Raw genomic sequence first — 24,390 nt, forward strand, 5'->3', positions numbered from 1 at the left:
CCCTTAAACTGCTTGATAACAAGTTACCTACTCCTGCATTATTCACCGTTTCTTGTTTTACCCTTCCTCTGTCTGAGTATAAGTGGACTATCCCTGCTCTCCTGATTCTGTGGAAGACATTTCCTGAAACCAGTTCCTTACTCAGAAGTTTATTTGGCTGATATCTTGAGTAGCCACACTAGTCGTAAATCACCTCATATAATGATTCAAAAAAACTTTTAGAAAAAAAGTGTACTGCGCCTTTAAGAAATAAAAAACGCAACAATTTTTCTCAAACTGCCTAAAGCGATTGAAAACACTAAAACAATCAAATATAATAATTTAATTGGCCAAAAAATTATTGCACCCTATACGTAAATTGTGAATTTACCCTCTAAGCAGCATTGTAATCACAAAATATATTTTAATAGAAAGAAATTACCCCTGCACCTTGCCACAGCTCTGCTGTGGCGCCTACCTGCCCCAGGGTACTGCAAAAATGACTCGACAACGATCCAGTGAACAGAACTCAACTCTAGGCCCCACCAGAGCTAATGCCTGCTGCCTTCTCAGTCAGAGTAAACTGCGCGTCTGAGCGCGCGAAATAGGCCCCGCCCATCATTGACGTCGTCTGAACAGTTTGTTTAACCGCATGGGAAGCGGTTTGGAAAATAAGCCATGTGGTCCCCTGAACTTCTTATAATTATAAACTGCAGCCCTACTGACTTATTTAAGCAATAAATATATAATGTCAAGTGTCCAGCCCCATACAGATATAAGCAATATGTATGAAATATAAGGATTTTCAGTAACACCCTCAGTGATACAGGTCTACTGCTTACCCCTTCCCTTGCAGGGAAAAATGTCAGCCAATTCTGATATAACAAGTCTCCTCAGAAATAAAAGACTGAACATACCTCAATGCTGCTTGTAGCATGACACCGTTCTCCACACTGAATATATCTCTTGCACTACCTTCAGAAACTCTGTGGGAACCAAAATGGATCTTAGTTACATCTGCTAAGATCATCAATCTCAGGGCAGAAATCTTCTTCCATATCTCCCTGAGGAAAATAGTACACACCGGTACCATTTGAAATAAAAAACTTCTTGATTGAAGAATCTAAAACTAACACCTCACTTTACCTCTTCCTATTACTAACACAGGTAAAGAGAATGACTGGGGGTGGAGGGAAGGGAGGAGCTATATATACAGCTCTGCTGTGGTGCTCTTTGCCACTTCCTGTTAGCAGGAGGTTAATATCCCACAAGTAAGGATGAAATCCGTGGACTCGTCATATCTTGTAGAAGAAATATATATATATATATATATATATATATATATATATATATATATATATATATAAAGAAAAAAAAACTCAGTGTGAGAAGGCCTGCAAAGCCAAGAACAGGATTAATTTAGCCATAGCAGATGATAGGTCGTGGATAGTGCTTAGTAGGTTATAGCTAACAATTGAAATAGCGGTATTTTTACTAGCTATAATCAAAGATTTTCCTTTCCCCCTCCTTTTCCCTTTATTTGCTTATCCTTATCCTTTTTTTCCCTTCTCCTTCTTTTTTCCCTTTTTTTCCTCCTCTTCCTTATCATACTCCTTTACTGTAGGTCTATAAAATTAATTGCTAGACACCAATTAATAACCTATACCATAGATTTTTATCATAATTTTATAAATGGGCGTATTGTCACAGCCCCCAAAACAGGGATTATACAAAACTATAATATAAAGCTATCAACAGCAATTTCCATAAACATTTGAGCAGAAAAATAAATATAAAATGAACTAGTATATATGGGTCACAGTACAGGCGACATACGCTTAAAAATAGATTTTAACATAATATAGTGTGCTCTCATAGAAATGACGAGATTTATCAACCAAACCCTTTAGTATATTATAGGATATAGTTTTCAAAATGCAGCCAAAAGAATAATAGGACACTTAGATTTTAAAACTATGTTCCATTCAATAATAATACTAAGAAAATGTGTTGCAGTTTTAAACAAGGGCTGTAGTAGGCATGTGCAGAATTTCGTTGTTAGGCATTCTTTATAGAAACAAATGCTGAATATGGTCACATGCAGTGGTATCTGGCTATTGAATATTAGTGTAAAAGTGAGTGTTGCTCTTTTACACTAGTAAATATGGCACTGAAAATAGCCGAATACCACTGCCTGCTCGGCATGTTTCTATAAAGAACGCCGAATAACAAATTAGCTACCTATACAAATGAAAGTTACTTAGCACTTGCATGGTAAAGTGAGACTTTTGGAATGAAAACATATTTTACTGTGGTTTAACTTCTGCTCTATCATGTGTATGGCAAAAAATAAATGGGCTTTAATATCCCTTAAAAGAAATGTGAAAGTTAAAAATTAAACTATTCTCAAATTTACTTTGTTTTCTTGGTATCCTTTGTTGACAAGCCTACCTAAGTAGGCTAAGGACCAGCAGTGCACTCCTGGGAGCTAGCTGGTGATTGGTGGCTGCACATATATGACTTATGCCAACAGTTCACGAAATGTGTTCAGCTAGGTGCCAGTAGTCATTGCTGCTCTGAAGCTCACTTTTCAGCAAAGGATACCAAGAGAACAAAGCAAATTTGATTATAGAAGCAAATTGGAAAGTTTCTTAAAATTGCATGCTCTGTCTGAACCATGTAGTTCAATTTTGACTTTACGGTCCTTTAAAGGGACACTGAACTCAAATTTTTTCTTTCGTGATTTAGATAGAGCATGCAATTTTAAGCAACTTTCTAATTTACTCCTATTATCAATTTTTCTTTGTTCTCTTGCTATCTTTATTTGAAAAAGAAGGCATCTAAGCTTTTTTTCTTGGTTCAGACTCTGGACAGCACTTTTTGATTGGTGGATTAATTTACCCAGGTTGTTCACCAAAAATGGGCCGGCATCTAAACTTACATTCTTGCATTTCAAATAAAGATACCAAGAGAATAAAGAAAAATTGATAATAGGAGTAAATTAGAAAGTTGCTTAAAATGTCATTCTCTATCTGAATCGCGAAAGAAAACACTTGGCTTCAGTGTCCCTTTAAATAACATTCCCATAAGGAATTAAAAAAACCAAACCTCTATTATTTTAAGATATTTACTGATCAGAGGTAACAGCAGAACATAGGCATAGTGTATTATCTAATCAATAAACTGCATAGCTATTATATATTTATTATTACACTAACCCGGAGCATAGCTTTCACATATTCAGCAAACACTGCCCAGTACAGCTTGTTTCCTCGGAATGTGCGCCGCATAAAGAAGGCGCCAGACATTCGCAACAGTTCTCCAACAATTTTCATACCCATGAAATCTACGGGGAAACAAAATAGATTATACAATGTTTATGCAGTTTGCAATGTTTTTTTAGCTCTATTGCTTTAGGAAACGATTAAAAAAATATTTACCCATTCCAGAAGCTATGACAGGAAGAGCCAAGTCATATGTGTACAGTATATAAGATAGCATCAAAAAGTCAATGTAGCTTCGATGACTGGGCAGCAGTACAACTGGGTGTTCATGAATGGCTTGCGTCAACTAAGAAAGTGGGGTAAAAAGCAGATGTACATTTAAAGATGGCCACCAGGAAACCTTTGTAATTCCCTTTGGTCTTATTGGCAACTTTAAAAAAACTATTTCTACAATAAAGTATTCTAACTTAGAAAAACTCCCAAAGTTTAGGAAACAAAGCTCACAACTGATACATTCAACTGTGAGGAAAATCATTTTAAATGCAATAGCAGTTTTGGATACAGCTGTTGTGTTTTATAAGACAATTTTTTTCTTATATAGGCACGCATACAAATTATACGTACAAGTGTAGCCTCAAATATGGTTGCAGATTGTATAAATTAGCGATAAATGCCTCCCCCGTCTCGTCACATCCCCACTGATTTTGGGGAGTTATTTCTGTGAAGGCAAGTAAGGTGTAATGTGGCAGATGCATGATACCTATGTCAGTATCTGAGGCTGGTTGTATCCATGCTAGTATGTAAGCTTTGGTGTATTCTAACTTCTAAAGAAAATTATATTAAAACCAACGTGATTTTTATATTGTAAAGTCTGAAGGTTTCATACACTTTTGCAAATAATTTATTGCGGAAAAAATAATATAGTTTGGGGTGAGACCTAAAATTTGGCCTGTTAGGGAGGCCTGAAGAAAACCAGTGCATTACAATAAAGGAAAATCGTGAGCTCAGCACTGATGATGCTTACTGGCTGTTGATTTTGTCACCGTGCAGAGTACAGTAAACAGAGTAGCTAAAGGATAAGTGTTCAGAGAACACTTACTCTGGTGAGCTGAAGATATTTTGAGGTGAGGATCTATACTGAGGAAGTAAACTACCATACTTCAGGATCGCATTGCTGATGAGCTCTTCTGGATCCCCTGGTATTTGCAACTAAACAGCCTGGAGACCACAGGGAGCAGTGCTTTGCCTTGACACAGCGGCTACTTACCTCATATTGATTGAGGCCATTGGAAGTAAGTGTGTGGTTATTGGGGTTCTTTACCCCATATTATATTACCATATTATTATTCTTTATTGGTTCTACCCATGGATGGAGGCGCAGACGCATAGTCTTTTCTAAACATTCTGTTTGTTGGTGCCCCTCACTGGATTTGAACTGTAATTGGATATCTGAACTTTTTGGATTTAATGTTTTAGCAATATAATTTAACTGTATATTGTGTTGCTTGTGTTGATTTTTTCTGATGTATTTTACATCATCACCATAATTTTGCTATATATTTTATTATTATAGACACCATTGTGTGGTTTAATATGATATATAATATTACATATTTCATGTGTGTAGTGTGATAGCGCGGAAAATTTTTTCTTGTGTATATATATATATATATATATATATATACATATACACACACCATATACTGTATATATATCATTTGTATGCCGACGACACCCAAATCTACTTCTCTGCACCAGACCTATCTCCTTCCTTGCTAACCCGTGTCACTAACTGTCTTTCTCACATCTCTAACTGGATGTCCTCTCACTACCTCAAGCTAAATCTCTCCAAAAGAGCTCCTTATTTTCCCACCTTCCTCAAAACTCTCCACCACCAATCTCTCTATAACTGTTGACAACTCCATCATTACCCCTACCCCGCACGCCTGATGTCTCGGGGTCCCATTTGACTGAGATCTTTCTTTCACTCCTCACATTCAGTCCTTGGCTAAAGCCTGCCGCTTCCACCTTAAAAACCATCTCTAAAATTAGACACTTCCTTACACAAGACACAACTAAGATTTTAATCCACTCTCTCATTCTTTCCCGCCTTGATTATTGCAACTCTGTCCTCTCTGGTCTCCCCACCTGCCGTCTAGCTCCTTTACAATCCATAATGAATGCCTCTGCCAGACTCATCTTCCTTACACGTCGCTCTTCATCTGCTGCACCTCTCTGTTAATCCCTTCACTGGCTTCCTCTTGCCTCTAGGATCAAACACAAAATTCTCATTCTGACATACAAAGCCCTCAACTGCACTGCTCCCCCCTATATCTCAGACCTTGGGGCCTATCTATCAAGCTCCGAATGGAGCTTGACGGCCCGTGTTTCTGGAGAGTCTTCAGACTCGCCAGAAACACCAGTTATGAAGCACCTCCGACAAGCGGGATTGGCTTCATAGGCACTTCTTACATACCACAAGGTCAAGCTGCTCCCACAACAGCTCAATAGGGTTGAGATCTAGTGACTATGCTAGCCACTCCATTAAAGACAGAATACCAGCTGACTGCTTCTTCCCAAAATAGTTCTTGCATATTTTGGAGCTGTGCTTTGGATCATTGTCCTGTTGTAGGAGGAAATTGGCTCAAATCAAGCGCCGTCCTCAGGGTATGGTGTGGCGTTGCAAAATGGAGTGATGGCCTTCCTTCTTCAAGGTTCCTTTTACCCTGTATAAATCTGCTACTTTACTAACAACAAAGCACCCCCAGACCATCACATTACCTCCACCATGCTTGAAAGATGGCATCAAGCACTTCTCCAGCATCTTCCTTTGGTCTGTGTCTCACAAATGTTCTTCTCTGTGATCCGAACACCTCAAACTTCATCTGTCGATAACACTTTTTTTTCCCAATCTTCCTCTGTCCAGTGTCAGTATTCTTTTGCCCATCTTAATATTTTCTTTTTATTGGCCAGTCTAAGATATGGCTTTTTCTTTGCAACTTTGCCTAGAAGGCCAGCATCCCAGGGTTGCCTCTTCACTGTTGACGTTGAGACTGGTGTTTTGCAGGTACTTTTTAATGAAGCTGCCAGTTGAGGACCTGTGAGGCGTCTGTTTCTCAAACTAGACACTCTTATGTATTTGTCCTCTTGCTCATTTGTGCACCGGGGCCTTACACACCTCTTTCTATACTGGTTAGAGACAGTTTGCGCTGTTCTGTAAAGGGAGTAGTAGTACACAGCTTTATACGAGATCTTCAGTTTCTTGGCAATTACTCACACACCTCTTTCTATTCTGGTTAGAAACAGTTTGAGCTGCTCAGTGAAGGGAGTAGTACATAGTGTTGTACGAGATCTTCAGTTTCTTAGCAATTTCTCTAATGGAATTGCCTTCATTTCTCAGAACAAGGATAGACTGACAAGTTTCAGAAGAAAGTTCTTTGTTTCTGGCCATCGAGCCTGTAATCAAACCCCCAATTGCTCATACTCAGGATACTCAACTAGTCTAATGAAGGCCAGTTTAATTGCTCCTTTAATCAGTACAACAGTTTTCAGCTGTGCTAACATAGGGTTAGATTACGAGTAGTACTAACTGTTGTGCGCAAGCGATAAGGGGTATATTTTGAGTTGAAAGTAAACACGTTCGCTTGAGTGCAATCAAATTGAACACACGTTGGGTTAGAGCGATTTCAGAGCTCTGGTTAACTGTTATGCAAGACCAAAAAGTGGCACAAAAATACATTAAAAAGTACAGTTACACTCATAATAGCACTGTCTGATAAAAAATATTTTAAAAAATTGCATTGACAAGTTATTAGGGCTCAAAAATAAGAGGTGTTTGGTGCTAGAAAAAAAAAAAAGGTAAGCAATGGCTTTAACATACATTATATATATATATATATACACACACACACACACATACACACACATATATTGTGTGTGTATTTGTGTATATATGTGTGTATAAATAGACACCAATAAGCAAGCGCTACCCAGGTGCTAAACCAAAAATGGGCCGGCTCCTAAGCTTAGATTTTTGCTTTTTCAAATAAAGATACCAAGAGAATGAAAAAAATTGATAAAAGGAGTAAACTAGAAAGTTGCTTAAAATTACATGCTCTATCTGAATCATGAAAGAATGAATTTGGGTGTCATATCCCTTTAACCCCTTAACGACCGACGACGTACAGGGTATGTCCTACAAAAAATGGTTGTTAAAGAGCAAGGACGTACCCTGTCGGGCCTCCAGCCGCACTAACAGTATTGCAGCGATGCCTCGATGTCGAGGCATCCTGCAATTCTGTTTCTGACTGCCGGGCCCCGGATTGATCACTCCCCACAAGTGATCACTTCCGGGTTCAATCCACGTGGAGCCCGACAGTCTAGCAGAGCATCGGAAGCGATCGGACAGGCTTCCGATGCTCTGTTTGTGTACTGAGTGCCTCGGTGGGTCGAGGCACTCAGTATGTATTAAAATATTATAAAAATTCAATAAAAAAATGTTTTTTTAATATTATAAGGCCCATATAGCCCCCCTCCTCCACCCCACCCCCATGAGGCTTTAAAGATGGAGATGCCCAGTGCATCATGGGGCTTTTGGGGTCCCTAGCCTGCATTATCATAGGGGCAGGCTAGGGTCATTCAATATGAGCTTGCTCTATAATTTATTTTTTAATAATAAAATATCCCATTTGTCTGATCATGTCAATATTTGTAAATATTGACTCTGATCAGTGTGGATCTCCCTCCCTCTCCTCACTTGATTTTTTGTGGGAGAGAGAGATCTGTGTTTAGGAGAGAAAGATTTATCCAACATATTTGTTAAAAATTGTGAGACCCAAAGGTTCTTTTCAGAGCCATTAACCCCTAGCTTGCCAGTGATCACTATAAATCACTGGCAGTAGATAAGTTGCACTTTTTTGCTGTCTGTGCACTTTTTTAGGGGTTAATTTTTTTTTTTTAGTATTTTTTTTGTGAGAGCCATTTAGCTAGTTTAAGTTAATTTTAGTAAAAATTGTGATACCCAAAGGCTCTTTTCAGAGCCATTTAGTTAATTTCAATTTCGTGTTGATTTTTTTTTTTTTTTTTTTTTAAGAATTTTTTTTTTCTTCCGTGACAGATAAAATAAATGCCCCAGAAAATATATAGTGCTGAGGAGGTGTATGCCATCTTTGCATCAGAGTCAGACTCCTCTATGTCTGACTCAGACCCCAATTTTGACCCTGCCATATGCTCAGATACATCATTAGATACAGTCTCAACTGATAGTGATGTATCTGTGGCTGCTAGCCCCCCTGCCAGAAGGAGACGTGTTGCTGCCATTGCCTATGAAGAGTAGGTAACGCCTCATCACCAGAGGCCAGATATCCCACCCATCACAGCAAATCCTGGCATCAATATGGATGTTTCTGGGCGATGATGTATTGGGGAACATTGTCGCCCAAACTAATTTATATGCCCATCAGTTCCGTGCTGCAAATCAGCAATGGGCCCCCATCGCAATTCTGGGCATTGACTATGCTGATGGGCATCATAAGAAACCCTGCATTCGCTCCTACTGGAGCATTAGCCCCATCTGCTCTACCCCCATTTTCTCCCAGTGTATGTTGAGAAAGAAGTATGAAATGATTCTACATTTCATGCACTTCAGCGACAACAGCCTCTGCCCCCCCTAGGGAGCATCCCCAATTTGACAGGCTGTATAAAATCTGCCCCCTAATTACCCACTTTGCTGCCAGGTTTGTAGAGGCTTATACACCTGGAGGGAATATATGCGTGGATGAATCCCTGATAAAGTATAAGGGAAGGCTGGGATTCAAGCAGTATATTCCTTCCAAGCGCTCCAGGTATGGGGTAAAGGTGTATAAGCTCTGTGAGAGCGAGACTGGGTATACTAAGGCCTTCCGGGTGTATGAGGGAAAGGATAGCCACCTTTACCCTCCAGGTTGCCCAGAACATATGGGAACCACGGGTAAGATTGTCTGGGACCTGATATTACCCCTAATGAACATGAGAGCATAATGAAGCCAGTGTGCATCAAGGCTTATAACCGACATATGGGTGGGGTTGATCTGGCAGATCAGCTGCTGCAGCCCTACCTAATTAAGCGGAAGACAAGGGCCTGGTACAAAAAGGTTGAAATTTACTTAAAGGGACAGTCTACCATAGAATTGTTATTGTTTTAAAAGATAGATCATTTCTTTACTACCCATTCCCCAGTTTTGCATAACCAACACAGTTATATTAATATATTTTTAACCTCTGTGATTACCTTGTATCTAAGAACCTTCTTCCAGCCCCCTGATCACATGACTGTGACTGTTTATTATCTATTGTCTTAAATTTAGCATTGTTTTGTGCTAAATCTTAAATAACCCCCTGTGCCTGAACACAGTGTTATCTATATGGCCCACGTGAACTTTCTGTCTCTATGTGTTGAAAAGAGATTTAAAAAGTATGTGATAAGAGGCAGCCCTCAAAGGCTTAGAAATTAGCATATGAGCCTACCTATGTTTAGTTTAAACTAAGAATACCAAGAGAAAAAAGCAAATTTGATGATAAAAGTAAATTGGAAAGTTGATTAAAATTAAAAGTCCTATCTGAATAATGAAAGTTTAATTTATACTAGACTGTCCCTTTAATGCAGATTGCAACCCACAACACTTTTTTGTTGTTCAAAAAAGCAAACCCCGGAAGGAAACTTTTTAAACAGTTTCAGCTCATTTCTGGGATTTTGTACCAAGATGCACCTGCTCCCCAGGCGGTGATGGGAGAGAGTTGGGGCTACCCATTTTATTTTTAAAATCCCCACAAAGCAGAAACCTCAAAACAAATGCAGAGTCTGTACCAAGAGGGGACAGAGAAAGGACACCATATATTACTGTCCTGATTGCCCTGGACTCTGCATTGGGGACTGCTTCAAGCGGTATTATACAATGGTCCATTAAAAAAAAAAAATTCCCGGGTTTTCTTTGTGGTTATGTTCACTGTTAGTTTTTTTTTTTTTTTTTTACTTTTACTGTGCCAGATTTTTACATTTCCCTACTCTATTTTTTCTAAGTTCTAAAATTGGTGCTGTATTTTACCAAAACCCCTGTCAAACCTATGCATGGGGGGCATGGGTGTACTCAGGGGGCCTGGCAGAAAACAACCTGGAGTGTTTTATTGCAATAACTTACAACAGACTCTCCTAAATCATAGTCAAAAAGCAATGTGTGTGTAAAAATGAAAATTAAAAACCAATTAACACCATACACACAATTTTGTGGGACAAATGGTTTGATGGGGATACATTATATTGGCCTGCTTCAGAAATGTCCCAAATAGGACATGGGTGCTTGATGACAGATGAGAAAATTCCAAGTTGGAAAACTGGAATGCGCCCACTAAAAATAAGGCCTTTTAGCCCCCTGAGAACCCGACAAACCTATACATGGGTGGTATCACTGTACTCTGGAGAAGTTATTGAACACATATTGAGGGTGTTTATTGGCAGTAACCCTTAACGTTCTCAGTAAATGTATTCTTAAATTGCTATTTTGTCAAAAACTACCCCAAGTTTAATTCCTTAGGTTGTCTTCTTCTAAAAAAATACACATGTGAAGGGTTATTCAGGGATTCCTGGCAGATATCAGTGTTCCAATGTAAATATCGCTAATTTTGAGAAAGAAAATGGTTTGGAAATTGCAAAGTGCTACTTGTACTTATTGCCCTATAACTTGCAAAAAAAGCAAAGAACGTGTAAACATTGGGTATCTCTAAACTCAGGACACAATTTAGAAACTATTTAGCATGGGTGTTTTTTGGTGGTTGTAGATGTGTAACAGATTTTGGGGGTCAAATTTAGAAAAAGTGTGGGGTTTTTTCCATTTTTTCATCATATTTTATAATGTTTTTTTATAGTAAATTATAAGATATGATGAAAATAATGGTATCTTTAGAAAGTCAATTTAATGGCACGACAAACAATATATAATATGTGTGGGTACAGTAAATGAGTAAGAGGAAAATTACAGCTAAACACAAACACCGCAGAAACGTAAAAATAGCCCTGGACCCAAACGGTCAGAAAATTGAAAAGTGCTGTTGTCACTAAGGGTTTAACGCTCGAGGTAAGCAATAAATAGCGTTTCACTCATAATCTAGTCCATCATTTCAAAAGGATTTTCTAGTAATCAATTAACCTTTTGAAATGATTAACTTGGATTAGCAAAAAGAACGTGCCACTGAAACACAGGACAGATGGTTGCCGATAATGTGCCTCTGTACACCTATGTAGATATTCCAACAAAAATCAGCCAATTCCAGCTATGATAATCATTTACAACATTAACAATGTCTACACTGTATTTATTATTTGATGTTATTTTAATGGACAAAAAAAAAATATTTGCTTTTCTTTTGAGGTGATCGCAAACTTTTGAACACTAGTGCGTGTGTATATGTATGTATGTATGTACTCTATATTTTTATGTATTCATTTATTTTTATTATTATTACTTTTTTGTTCCCCTGCAAAGCTATTTTCAAACCCTGTTCCCATAATACAGTAATCATTTTACTTTTAATATTTAAATTGTTGATAAAATAAAATATCACACTGTATGATTTACAGGGCCTATAGAGAGTTAATAAGTTGTGATGTGTCATTTTCTTTAGGATATTGAAGAAAAAAATATTTTTAAATGAAGTAAAAAAAAAAAAACACTTAATGTTGAATAACACTTACTTTATGGATACCTTCCTCATTCACACACACTTTGCGGAAAAGTCTTTTAAAGATCTTGCTTAAGCTCAGGGCAAACAAGCGGACAGCACCAAGCTGTAAATTGTGACCCATTTCATCCAGGATTTCAACTGCTTGATCCTGAATAACTTCAGGTAGCTCACCAGATTCCAGAGATAACTGTAGACAATAGGACATAAGAACATTTTACAACAAAGTAAACAAAGTATTTCTAGCCTTCTAGGCACTTGTATAACTTTGCATTATTCAGTGTAATAATATGGTTTTTAAAGGCAGAGAATACAAATTAGCAGCACCTCAGTCTGATTCAAATTTTTTTTGGAGAGACAGGTACAAAAATGGCAACATTTCAGGGAAACATTTTAGATTTTTTCACTAGATACTCTCACTTCTAGGGGTGTGAACAAAGAGATAGATTGGTCTGTGTCCTATTAATGATGTCCACGGTAGGGCATTAGTAAAAAGCACACACCTTGTTGATTATCTTGGAATGTATGATAGTATTTTATTAATTGTCCCATGTTTGTATTTGTAAAATGTAATTGATGTAGTTCACCACTAGGTGGGGCATGTTTAGACATGGAGCATAATGGGCTAATTTCGTGTTATTTAAAGGGACACTGAACCCAAAACAATTCTTTTGTGATTCAGATAGAGCATGCAATTTTAAGCAACTTTCTAATTTACTCCTATTATCAATTTTTCTTCCTTCTCTTGCTATCTTTATTTATTTTTTTTGGTTCAGACCTCTGGACAGCATTTTTTTATTGGTGGATGAACTTATCCACCAATCAGCAAGAACAACCCAGGTTGTTCAGCAAAAATGGGCCGGCACCTAAACTTACATTCTTGCATTTCAAATAAAGATAGCAAGAGAATGAAGAAAATTTGATAATAGGAGTAAATTAGAAAGTTGCTTAAAATGTCATGCTCTATCTGAATCATGAAAGAAAAAATTTGGGTTAAGTGTCCCTTTAAGGCAGACAGGATATTATGCATGCATGATTAAGAGGTTTGTCCCAAAAACGTTGCCATTTTTGTACCTGCCCCTCCAATAAATGTTTGAATCAGATTGAGGTGCTGCTGATTTGTATTCTCTGAGATTGAGTTTAGGAGTTGGTTACTGACTCCTTGCAGCGTGCACCTCAACGCTCTTTTGCTGGACCAGTACTGTTCTAATTTTTAAAGGGACATTCCAGACAAAATTGAAATGCACATCAATGTATTTCACTTTTGCACAGAAGCATTTTTTGCAATATCCTTGCATTAGCAAATTTGCTTCTATTAAAAACTATCACTGTTTTTAGTGAGAGCTTTAATTGTGCATGTGCACAAAAAACACACATTTTCAAACAGTGCAACTCAGTCGTCAAGCAGACCTTAAAATTAGTCTGGATGAGAGAAAATGTCCAGAGTTTCTTCACAGCCAGAGGGGTAGACTTGCCTATTTTTTTAACCCCTCAAGGACCAAGGTTTTTCCCAGTTTCCATGACACAAGCAATCTTGGCATTTTTGCTCACTTTCGGTTTCACCTTGTCTGCTTGTTAAGTGCACCCATATACATTATACACCTTTTTTTAAATAGACAAACAGGCCTCTCTAGTGATACCCTATATGGGTATATAAAATAACAATTAAAAAAAAAGGCATTTTGCTGCAGATTTCTTCTAAAACATTTCTACAAAACTAGTGAAGCTAAAGAAAAATACCTCCAAATAAATTAATTATGCTAGTATTTCTCTAAAATGCATGGTCCTTAAGGGGTTAAGCGCTAAATGACCATCTCCGTACCCTGTATGGTACTAGTCGTTAAGGGTTAAACAACCTGGATGAAAAATATTGCTGTTCTGGAGCCGACTTAAATTATGTGTTTAATCCCTTTGCAGGGATAAAGCACATGGTTATATGCAAGCAACAAGTGCAATAATACAATTATTCTAACATATTAGATAGATATGTTGAGGGTATGTTTTTTTATGTTTTACATTTGCTAAAACACTATTGAAAGTTTCACAAGTGGGTGGTATTTTAGGAGGTAAAGATTCATTGTTGATTTTTGCTGCTGCAATGATTGTGGGCAATAGGTTAATAGACCCAGAAATGCCCAAGTAAATCTGGATTATTTTTTTTGTATGTTCTATAAATTCCAGTCCCAGCACAAGAAAAGCCTGATGTGCTAAGCCTCTACTCAGTATATTAAGGGAGACAATTAACCCCTTCTATACTGGGAATTTCAGAAAAAAAGTTGCCCAAAATACTGTATATTTTTTTTCAATCACTCAATTTAAAAAGAAATAGAGCCTTGTTTTTTTTAATTACCTTACAAAACTATATATATATATATATATATATATATATATATATATAATTTTTTATTTTATTTAAAGTAGACAACCCAAGGTATTGATCTAAGCCCATTACAGTATATTTCATGCCACAGTTTCGCCACAAAATGCGATCATATAAAAATAAAAAGTTAAGTTTTTTCACAAACTGGGTTTATCACTGAAATTATTTGCATACTGCTTGTGCAGTCATAACACAAAAATGGTTGTAAAAGGTTATCTGGGATACTTTTTGTTCAGAAATATCAGACATGCATGGCTTTGCCATTTCTTTTTAGTAATTAGAAGGCCACTAGTTGCAGCTAAACCTCACACTTCTGAAATTCCTGGTAGTGGAGTTACATTTTTTTAGCTGGTAAGGGTATTGTAATGTAGAAGTTACCCTCACACCTGGAACCTTCCATCTCCCTGATCCCTCCAAATCAGCTCTCTCCCCCCCCCCCCCCCACCACACACACACACACTCCTCACCACCATCTTATGTATTGGCAGACAGTCTGCCAGTATGCAGTTTAGGGATTTTTTTCCTTTTTTAATAACTTATTATTTTTTCCTACAGTGAAGTTATCCTTTCTCAACCCTACCACCTCCCTGATCCCTCCAAAGCAGCTCTCTAACCCTCCCAGTAGTGGCAGACATCTGCTTGTACCCAGTTTACAGTATTTTTTACATTTTATTTAACTATTAATATTATTTGCTGTAGTGTGGTAGTTTCCCCCTCACCCTCCCCACCTCCCCTCACTCTGAGTTGCGTTTTTCTGTAGTGTAGCGCCCAATCCCTCCTTTTCCCATCCAAATTTTGTTTCCGTAATGTAGGAAAATTACATTCCCCAACCTCCCACCCCCTTCCACTGCCTGGCCGCACACTCGCCTTCTGCTTTTTCTCCCACACCTCCCACCACCACCAACGGAGATCATTACAGATAGTGTCACTGTCTGCAACAATCTAGCAATCTAGTTTCATATGGTACCATATAATAACAAACAAGCCTGCTTGGGCTTCCAGCATTATGGACGTCGATTTGCATTATGCGGTACGATGGGCTATGTACCGCCTGAAATAGATTTACATCCATTTGGCATGTTCCAACACTATTAGATGCCTTGCTGTATCACCACTTGTATCCTACCCTCCCAGGTAATAAATATCCCATCTCATGGCTTCCCCTTTCCTGACACCTGTCTACACACTGCTAAACTTCAGTACATCAAGAAGACCAGAGATAAAGAACACGAAAGATAGAAAAAAAAAAAACTTACATACAGTACCCAAGAGACAATAGAGTAAAATCATAAGCCACAGTGGCCTCTGTTGTGGGAGTACTGCACTGCACACAATAATTTTAAACTAAATACAGACTAAATAGCATGGACAGGGACAGAGTTAAAAGGCAGGGACAGGAAGCAAAAAAACAGGACTGTCCCAGGAAAAACTGGACTATTGGCAACTATGCACATTCTTTTTAAGAGGGAAGCATATGACAAACCTTCCCACCTCGTAATTGCTTTGAAGACATCAAATCTGTCACCAGTTCACCAAAAATGAATATGTAAATAAAAAGTTAGTATGTTGAGACTGCTTGGACCCAACAAAATCAGTTTACGAAGATAATTTACTTGGCATCTGCAATATGGTATTGCATTAATATCCAAAACATATGATTCTGCCCATTGTATAAACTGTTTGGCTTTCAACAAAGGTCAAGCTTGCCAACTGAAGAGCTACCAAGACAATGCCTTATTTGTTTTTAAACAAATACAGGGGTAAAGGCAAGATAACGTTTTTTGATCTCAGACTTTGGAAATACATTTTTAACTTTAAGCATCTTCCATCTAGAGTTAGACTACTATACCAAGGGAAAGTGTCCTCAACTATTCTATAATAGGTTCATGTAACTGTAATACTATGCAGATATGTAGATATCTAACATCTCTTAGACAAGATCAGACCAAATTAGTTTGGTTTTCACTCCATTATTTTGTTGATGTACGTTTGAAATTCTGTTCCCAAGAAGTATGGGCTAGGAAATAGGATATTTTATAAAATGTTAAACATCCAGATATATGCATCATTGAGGTCTATTTTCACCCAAATCCTTTTGGAAGTATTACACTGATCATTTGTCTGCTGAAATAATTGTGTAATACCTGAGTACCAGACAGAACACCATTACCTCCTCCCTCACTTTTTTTTAATTTAACTAAACCTAGTTTTGCATTGCTGAGGAATACATTTTTTTTTAAATGATTTCACTTAAGAAGCATCAACACAAAACCATAAAGAAGCTCTCTATAAACATAATTCATAGTGAAATGGCCTTATTTAAATGAGCGTAACAGTCTAAATGTTAAAGCAGGGAATATGAATAGAACGGTCCGGTCGCCAATGGCGACCTAAATTTCTTGCGGGCAAGTAAAATTTTTAAGTTACCAGCCCGAGCGGCGACCTGACATTTTAAGTGGGATATAAGAAGCAATAATAAAAAATGTCAAATTGCCTTTCACATATGCGCACACACGAGAAAGGAGGGTAGAAAGGGAGGTTCTTTCTGTTAAATGCATTCAAAGACCTCCCCTTATCTCCATGGCTCTTGGTCTCTTCTTTGTCAGTTGCTACTTCCCACCCCTAGAGTTGTCTGCGCGGGAAGACATCCTGCTAGAGCGGTGAGTGTTAATTCTCTGTGTATGAATGAAGTATGGGTTAAAGTGACTATATAGTTATGGTAGGCAGCTTGCTCATGTACATTATGCTGACTTACTCCAGGGTCCTCTGCAGTACTTCAGCACAATGTACACGATCAAGCTGCCTACCATAACAATATAGGGCAGTGCACAATTTTTCTGGATGCTATTAATGCTCCAAAAACTGACTTTACCAATTAGTAGAGAACATACCATCTCCATGCACCCAGTCAAATCTGCTAGCGCAGCACTGCAGTCGCGCTAGTAGTTGAAAGGCAGCTGGGCTGAAAGGAAAAAAAAAGTATTTTTAAAATACTTGTTATGTCACTGTTCATTGTCCAGCTAAATGCAGTACCGCTCACAGTGCTGAAGGGTTAGTCAATCAAAAAAAAACCCACATATGCTGAAGTAAAAAAAAAAAAAAAAAAAAAGCTCAATTATATCTTTGTTTTCCTTAGGGGGAAAAAATCAAGACGTACATACAGTATTACAAAGATAATATCCCTGTTTTTTTTATCCCTATTTTCTAAAGTTAAAGCCTTTTATTAAGTCCCAAATATTAAGCAGCTTGCAGGGCATTCAAATTGGGACCTCTGTCTGCAATGCTTTGTGGGATTACAATAACACTATTTATATTGCCTTTTTACATAAGATATATACACACTAAATGCAGATACGCACGGGCGACTAAAGTTTCTTGCAGGCTGGTAAGTTTTGTCAATTACTCGCCCGGTGGGCGAGGGGAGTTTTTGGGTATTCATACGCCCTGTTAAAGAATTGTATCATTAACAAGTGCACAATGAAAAGATAAGGCAATAGAACTTACTCTGAATTTCAAATAAGCAGTAGATTGTTTTCTGATAAATTTATTTTTTCTACCATTTTCCAGCTCCCTGTATCATGTGACAGACATCAGCCAATCACAGACTAGTATATGTATACCCTGTGAGCTTGTGCACATGCTCAGTAGGATCTTGTTCCCCAGAAAGTGTGTATATAAAAATACTGTGCATAATTTGATAATGGAAGTAAATTGGAAAGTGTTTAAAACTGCATGCTCTTTCTGAATCATAAAAAAGTTTATTTTGACTTGAGTGTCCCTTTAAAGATTTTTTGCCCATCTTGTCAGGAGTCCAAAACAAAAGAAAATATGATGAGTGTCAGAAAGAGAAGCACTATACAGACCTAAAAATGTAGTGTTCAAGACTCTGGTTGTTCTGTCAAGTAAAAAGCCAGTCTTTCTTAACTAGTGGGTGCAATTAGGGTGATCCAAGATATTTAGTGTTCAAGAGTTGTTTTGTTCACAACATTAAGAGGACCTCTTACATGACACTGTAGGATCTGTACTAGGGCTGGGCGATATGGGACAAAAAAAATCGTGATTTTCTTATAAATGACTGTAACACCTTAACTTTAAAAAAAAAAAATTATTTAAGAATACAGAATCTTAATGTACATGTTTCTCAATGTCCAACCATAAAAATGAAAACCACATATGTGTGTGTGTATATATATATATATATATATATATATATATATATATATACACACATATACACACACACAAATATGTGTGTGTGTGTATATATATATATATATTTATATTATTTTCTTTTTTTATTTTTTTTTTATCTTGACTGATAATAAGCCCTGCTCCTGTGCAGGAATCCAATACAGGCATATAGCAGTAGGGGTGGGGGCTGCTCCTTTCAGAAATGATGTGCCTTGCTGATATCAAATACATTGTAGATGCAGTTAACCCAGCAGCTAGCTAGCAGAGGGGACTGCAGTTTTAGCCTTTTTGGCAGCAGTGGGGTTAACTGCATCTGCTATGTATTTGAGCCGTTTCTCAGAGAGAAGGAGATTGTGTGGGAGGTTCCATAATGATTACATACCCTAAGTTTCAGACTGCAGATGTCCCTAGGGGGGAATATAAGTAAGTGGCTTTCCCTCCTCTTCACTCTCCTGCATGGGCTCTGCTTTTAGACTTCTACAGATTGATCGGCTGCTACTGAGATCACAAACAGAAAGTGAAAGTAAAACAGCCATTTTTACATTGTGTGCTAAAAGCAACCACTAGATGGCGCTGTTCTGCAAAATATCACATACAAATCAATGCAGTACAGCCACATCTGAGAATTATTTTTTTAAGCAAAAAAAACGCAAACTCTCGCGATTTTTAAAGAAGTTTTTATTCATTTAAAACCTTTTATTTTGCATTAAAAGTAAACCTGAACATTCCTAAAAGTTATCCTGAGCTTGTTATGTGCAACTGCAACTCCTCATGTATAAGAGTACCTGTATTATTAGTTTATGGGATAAACAAGTTGACATATAAAGTAAACACTAAAAAACTGATTAGAACCAAGAAACACAAATGTGTTTACATTTTCTAATTGAAGACTACTGATCTCCCAAACTGGGATGACAGGAACACACCTTACCTGTTTGATCACATATTGCAGTTGATCAGACTGTAGAACCATAGTCTTAATGGCACTTGGCTTGCATGGAGTGAGGTTCTTATATATAACCGGTGTGTAACATTTCATTGCATATCTCAGATCACTGGATTGCCGACGTTCTTCCAGTATATCTTCAAACACTTCCCTCTTCTTGCTTCTGAATTCCTTCTGCTTTGAATACAGATAAAAACACAATACGATTATTGCTATGATTCTCAAGTATTGTTAAAATCCATCTGTGGTAGATCCAAGGATGAACAAATACCAACGAATGCAAAAACAGAATTTATGTTTACCTGATAAATTTCTTTCTCCAACGGTGTGTCCGGTCCACGGCGTCATCCTTACTTGTGGGATATTCTCTTCCCCAACAGGAAATGGCAAAGAGCCCAGCAAAGCTGGTCACATGATCCCTCCTAGGCTCCGCCTACCCCAGTCATTCGACCGACGTTAAGGAGGAATATTTGCATAGGAGAAACCATATGGTACCGTGGTGACTGTAGTTAAAGAAAATAAAATATCAGACCTGATTAAAAAAACCAGGGCGGGCCGTGGACCGGACACACCGTTGGAGAAAGAAATTTATCAGGTAAACATAAATTCTGTTTTCTCCAACATAGGTGTGTCCGGTCCACGGCGTCATCCTTACTTGTGGGAACCAATACCAAAGCTTTAGGACACGGATGAAGGGAGGGAGCAAATCAGGTCACCTAAATGGAAGGCACCACGGCTTGCAAAACCTTTCTCCCAAAAATAGCCTCAGAAGAAGCAAAAGTATCAAACTTGTAAAATTTGGTAAAAGTGTGCAGTGAAGACCAAGTCGCTGCCCTACATATCTGATCAACAGAAGCCTCGTTCTTGAAGGCCCATGTGGAAGCCACAGCCCTAGTGGAATGAGCTGTGATTCTTTCGGGAGGCTGCCGTCCGGCAGTCTCGTAAGCCAATCTGATGATGCTTTTAATCCAAAAAGAGAGAGAGGTAGAAGTTGCTTTTTGACCTCTCCTTTTACCTGAATAAACAACAAACAAGGAAGATGTTTGTCTAAAATCCTTTGTAGCATCTAAATAGAATTTTAGAGCGCGAACAACATCCAAATTGTGCAACAAACGTTCCTTCTTTGAAACTGGTTTTGGACACAGAGAAGGTACGATAATCTCCTGGTTAATGTTTTTGTTAGAAACAACTTTTGGAAGAAAACCAGGTTTAGTACGTAAAACCACCTTATCTGCATGGAACACCAGATAAGGAGGAGAACACTGCAGAGCAGATAATTCTGAGACTCTTCTAGCAGAAGAAATCGCAACTAAAAACAAAACTTTCCAAGATAATAACTTAATATCAACGGAATGTAAGGGTTCAAATGGAACCCCCTGAAGAACTGAAAGAACTAAATTGAGACTCCAAGGAGGAGTCAAAGGTTTGTAAACAGGCTTGATTCTAACCAGAGCCTGAACAAAGGCTTGAACATCTGGCACAGCTGCCAGCTTTTTGTGAAGTAATACCGACAAGGCAGAAATCTGTCCCTTCAGGGAACTTGCAGATAATCCTTTTTCCAATCCTTCTTGAAGGAAGGATAGAATCCTAGGAATCTTAACCTTGTCCCAAGGGAATCCTTTAGATTCACACCAACAGATATATTTTTTCCAAATTTTGTGGTAAATCTTTCTAGTCACAGGCTTTCTGGCCTGAACAAGAGTATCGATAACAGAATCTGAGAATCCTCGCTTCGATAAAATCAAGCGTTCAATCTCCAAGCAGTCAGCTGGAGTGAAACCAGATTCGGATGTTCGAACGGACCCTGAACAAGAAGGTCTCGTCTCAAAGGTAGCTTCCAAGGTGGAGCCGATGACATATTCACCAGATCTGCATACCAAGTCCTGCGTGGCCACGCAGGAGCTATCAAGATCACCGACGCCCTCTCCTGCTTGATCCTGGCTATCAGCCTGGGGATGAGAGGAAATGGCGGGAACACATAAGCTAGTTTGAAGGTCCAAGGTGCTACTAGTGCATCCACTAGAGCCGCCTTGGGATCCCTGGATCTGGCCCCGTAGCAAGGAACTTTGAAGTTCTGACGAGAGGCCATCAGATCCATGTCTGGAATGCCCCACAGGTGAGTGACTTGGGCAAAGATTTCCGGATGGAGTTCCCACTCCCCCGGATGCAATGTCTGCCGACTCAGAAAATCCGCTTCCCAATTTTCCACTCCTGGGATGTGGATAGCAGACAGGTGGCAGGAGTGAGACTCCGCCCAAAGAATAATTTTGGTTACTTCTTCCATCGCTAGGGAACTCCTTGTTCCCCCCTGATGGTTGATGTACGCAACAGTCGTCATGTTGTCTGATTGAAACCGTATGAACCTGGTCCTCGCAAGCTGGGGCCAGGCCTGGAGAGCATTGAATATCGCTCTCAGTTCCAGAATATTTATCGGTAGAAGAGATTCTTCCCGAGACCAAAGACCCTGAGCTTTCAGGGATCCCCAGACCGCGCCCCAGCCTATCAGACTGGCGTCGGTCGTGACAATGACCCACTCTGGTCTGTGGAACATCATCCCTTGAGACAGATTGTCCAGGGACAGCCACCAACGGAGTGAGTCTCTGGTCTTCTGATTTACTTGTATCTTCGGAGACAAGTCTGTATAGTCCCCATTCCACTGACTGAGCATGCACAGTTGTAATGGTCTTAGATGAATGCGCGCAAAAGGAACTATGTCCATCGCCGCCACCATCAACCCGATCACTTCCATGCACTGAGCTATGGAAGGAAGAGGAACGGAATGAAGTATCCGACAAGAGTCCAGAAGCTTTGTTTTTCTGGCCTCTGTTAGAAAGATCCTCATTTCTAAGGAGTCTATAATTGTTCCCAAGAAGGGAACCCTTGTTGACGGGGATAGAGAACTCTTTTCCACGTTCACTTTCCAGCCGTGAGATCTGAGAAAGGCCAGGACAATGTCCGTGTGAGCCTTTGCTTGAGGAAGGGACGACGCTTGAATCAGAATGTCGTCCAGGTAAGGTACTACTGCAATGCCCCTTGGTCTTAGCACCGCTAGAAGGGACCCTAGTACCTTTGTGAAAATCCTTGGAGCAGTGGCTAATCCGAAAGGAAGCGCCACGAACTGGTAATGTTTGTCCAGGAATGCAAACCTTAGGAACCGATGATGTTCCTTGTGGATAGGAATATGTAGATACGCATCCTTTAAATCCACCGTGGTCATGAATTGACCTTCCTGGATGGAAGGAAGGATAGTTCGAATGGTTTCCATCTTGAACGATGGGACCTTGAGAAATTTGTTTAAGATCTTGAGATCTAGGATTGGTCTGAACGTTCCCTCTTTTTTGGGAACTATGAACAGATTGGAGTAGAACCCCATCCCCTGTTCTCTTAATGGAACAGGATGAATCACTCCCATTTTTAACAGGTCTTCTACACAATGTAAGAACGCCTGTCTTTTTATGTGGTCTGAAGACAACTGCGACCTGTGGAACCTCCCCCTTGGGGGAAGTCCCTTGAATTCCAGAAGATAACCCTGGGAGACTATTTCTAGCGCCCAAGGATCCAGAACATCTCTTGCCCAAGCCTGAGCGAAGAGAGAGAGTCTGCCCCCCACCAGATCCGGTCCCGGATCGGGGGCCAATATTTCATGCTGTCTTGGTAGCAGTGGCAGGTTTCTTGGCCTGCTTTCCCTTGTTCCAGCCTTGCATTGGTCTCCAAGCTGGCTTGGCCTGAGAAGTATTACCCTCTTGCTTAGAGGACGTAGCACCTTGGGCTGGTCCGTTTTTACGAAAGGGACGAAAATTAGGTCTATTTTTTGCCTTGAAAGGCCGATCCTGAGGAAGGGCGTGGCCCTTACCCCCAGTGATATCAGAGATAATCTCTTTCAAGTCAGGACCAAACAACGTTTTCCCCTTGAAAGGAATGTTTAGTAGCTTGTTCTTGGAAGACGCATCAGCCGACCAAGATTTCAACCAAAGCGCTCTGCGCGCCACAATAGCAAACCCAGAGTTCTTAGCCGCTAACTTAGCCAATTGCAAAGAGGCGTCTAGAGTGAAAGAATTAGCCAATTTGAGAGCATTGATTCTGTCCATAATCTCCTCATAAGGAGGAGAGTCACTATCGAGCACCTTAAGCAGTTCATCAAACCAGAAATATGCGGCAGTAGTGACAGGGACAATGCATGAAATGGGTTGTAGAAGGTAACCCTGCTGAACAAACATCTTTTTAAGCAAACCTTCTAATTTTTTATCCATAGGATCTTTGAAAGCACAACTATCCTCTATGGGAATAGTGGTGCGTTTGTTTAAAGTAGAAACCGCTCCCTCGACCTTGGGGACTGACTGCCATAAGTCCTTTCTGGGGTCGACCATAGGAAACAATTTTTTAAATATGGGGGGAGGGACGAAAGGAATACCGGGCCTTTCCCATTCTTTATTAACAATGTCCGCCACCCGCTTGGGTATAGGAAAAGCTTCTGGGAGCCCCGGCACCTCTAGGAACTTGTCCATTTTACATAGTTTCTCTGGGATGACTAAATTTTCACAATCATCCAGAGTGGATAATACCTCCTTAAGCAAAATGCGGAGATGTTCCAATTTAAATTTAAATGTAATCACATCCGATTCAGCCTGCTGAGAAATGTTCCCTAAATCAGTAATTTCTCCCTCAGACAAAACCTCCCTGGCCCCCTCAGATTGGGTTAGGGGCCCTTCAGAGATATTAATATCAGCGTCGTCATGCTCTTCAGTAACTAAAACAGAGCAGCCACGCTTACGCTGACAAGGGTTCATTTTGGCTAAAATGTTTTTGACAGAATTATCCATTACAGCCGTTAATTGTTGCATAGTAAGGAGTATTGGCGCGCTAGATGTACTAGGGGCCTCCTGAGTGGGCAAGACTCGTGTAGACGAAGGAGGGAATGATGCAGTACCATGCTTACTCCCCTCACTTGAGGAATCATC

General features: G+C 39.2%; 1 protein-coding gene across 2 annotated transcripts in view; it reads right to left on the reverse strand.

Moving 5' to 3' along the window:
- The window catches only part of GNPAT (glyceronephosphate O-acyltransferase), a 203,588-nt gene that overhangs the window by 173,424 nt on the left and 5,774 nt on the right, over positions 1–24,390 (reverse strand). The window contains exons 2-5 of one of the 2 annotated variants that reach the window (XM_053710828.1): positions 19,418–19,606; positions 11,929–12,105; positions 3,420–3,549; positions 3,198–3,325 (exon numbers count right to left, since the gene is read on the reverse strand). In XM_053710828.1, coding sequence (XP_053566803.1) covers positions 3,198–3,325; positions 3,420–3,549; positions 11,929–12,105; positions 19,418–19,606 — 624 coding nt within the window. Of the gene's footprint in view, positions 1–3,197; positions 3,326–3,419; positions 3,550–11,928; positions 12,106–19,417; positions 19,610–24,390 lie in introns of both variants that reach the window. The other variant, XM_053710827.1, reaches the window with a different exon arrangement.

The sequence above is a fragment of the Bombina bombina genome, chromosome 4, assembly GCF_027579735.1.
Source record: "Bombina bombina isolate aBomBom1 chromosome 4, aBomBom1.pri, whole genome shotgun sequence".
Taxonomy (NCBI): Eukaryota; Metazoa; Chordata; class Amphibia; order Anura; family Bombinatoridae; genus Bombina; species Bombina bombina.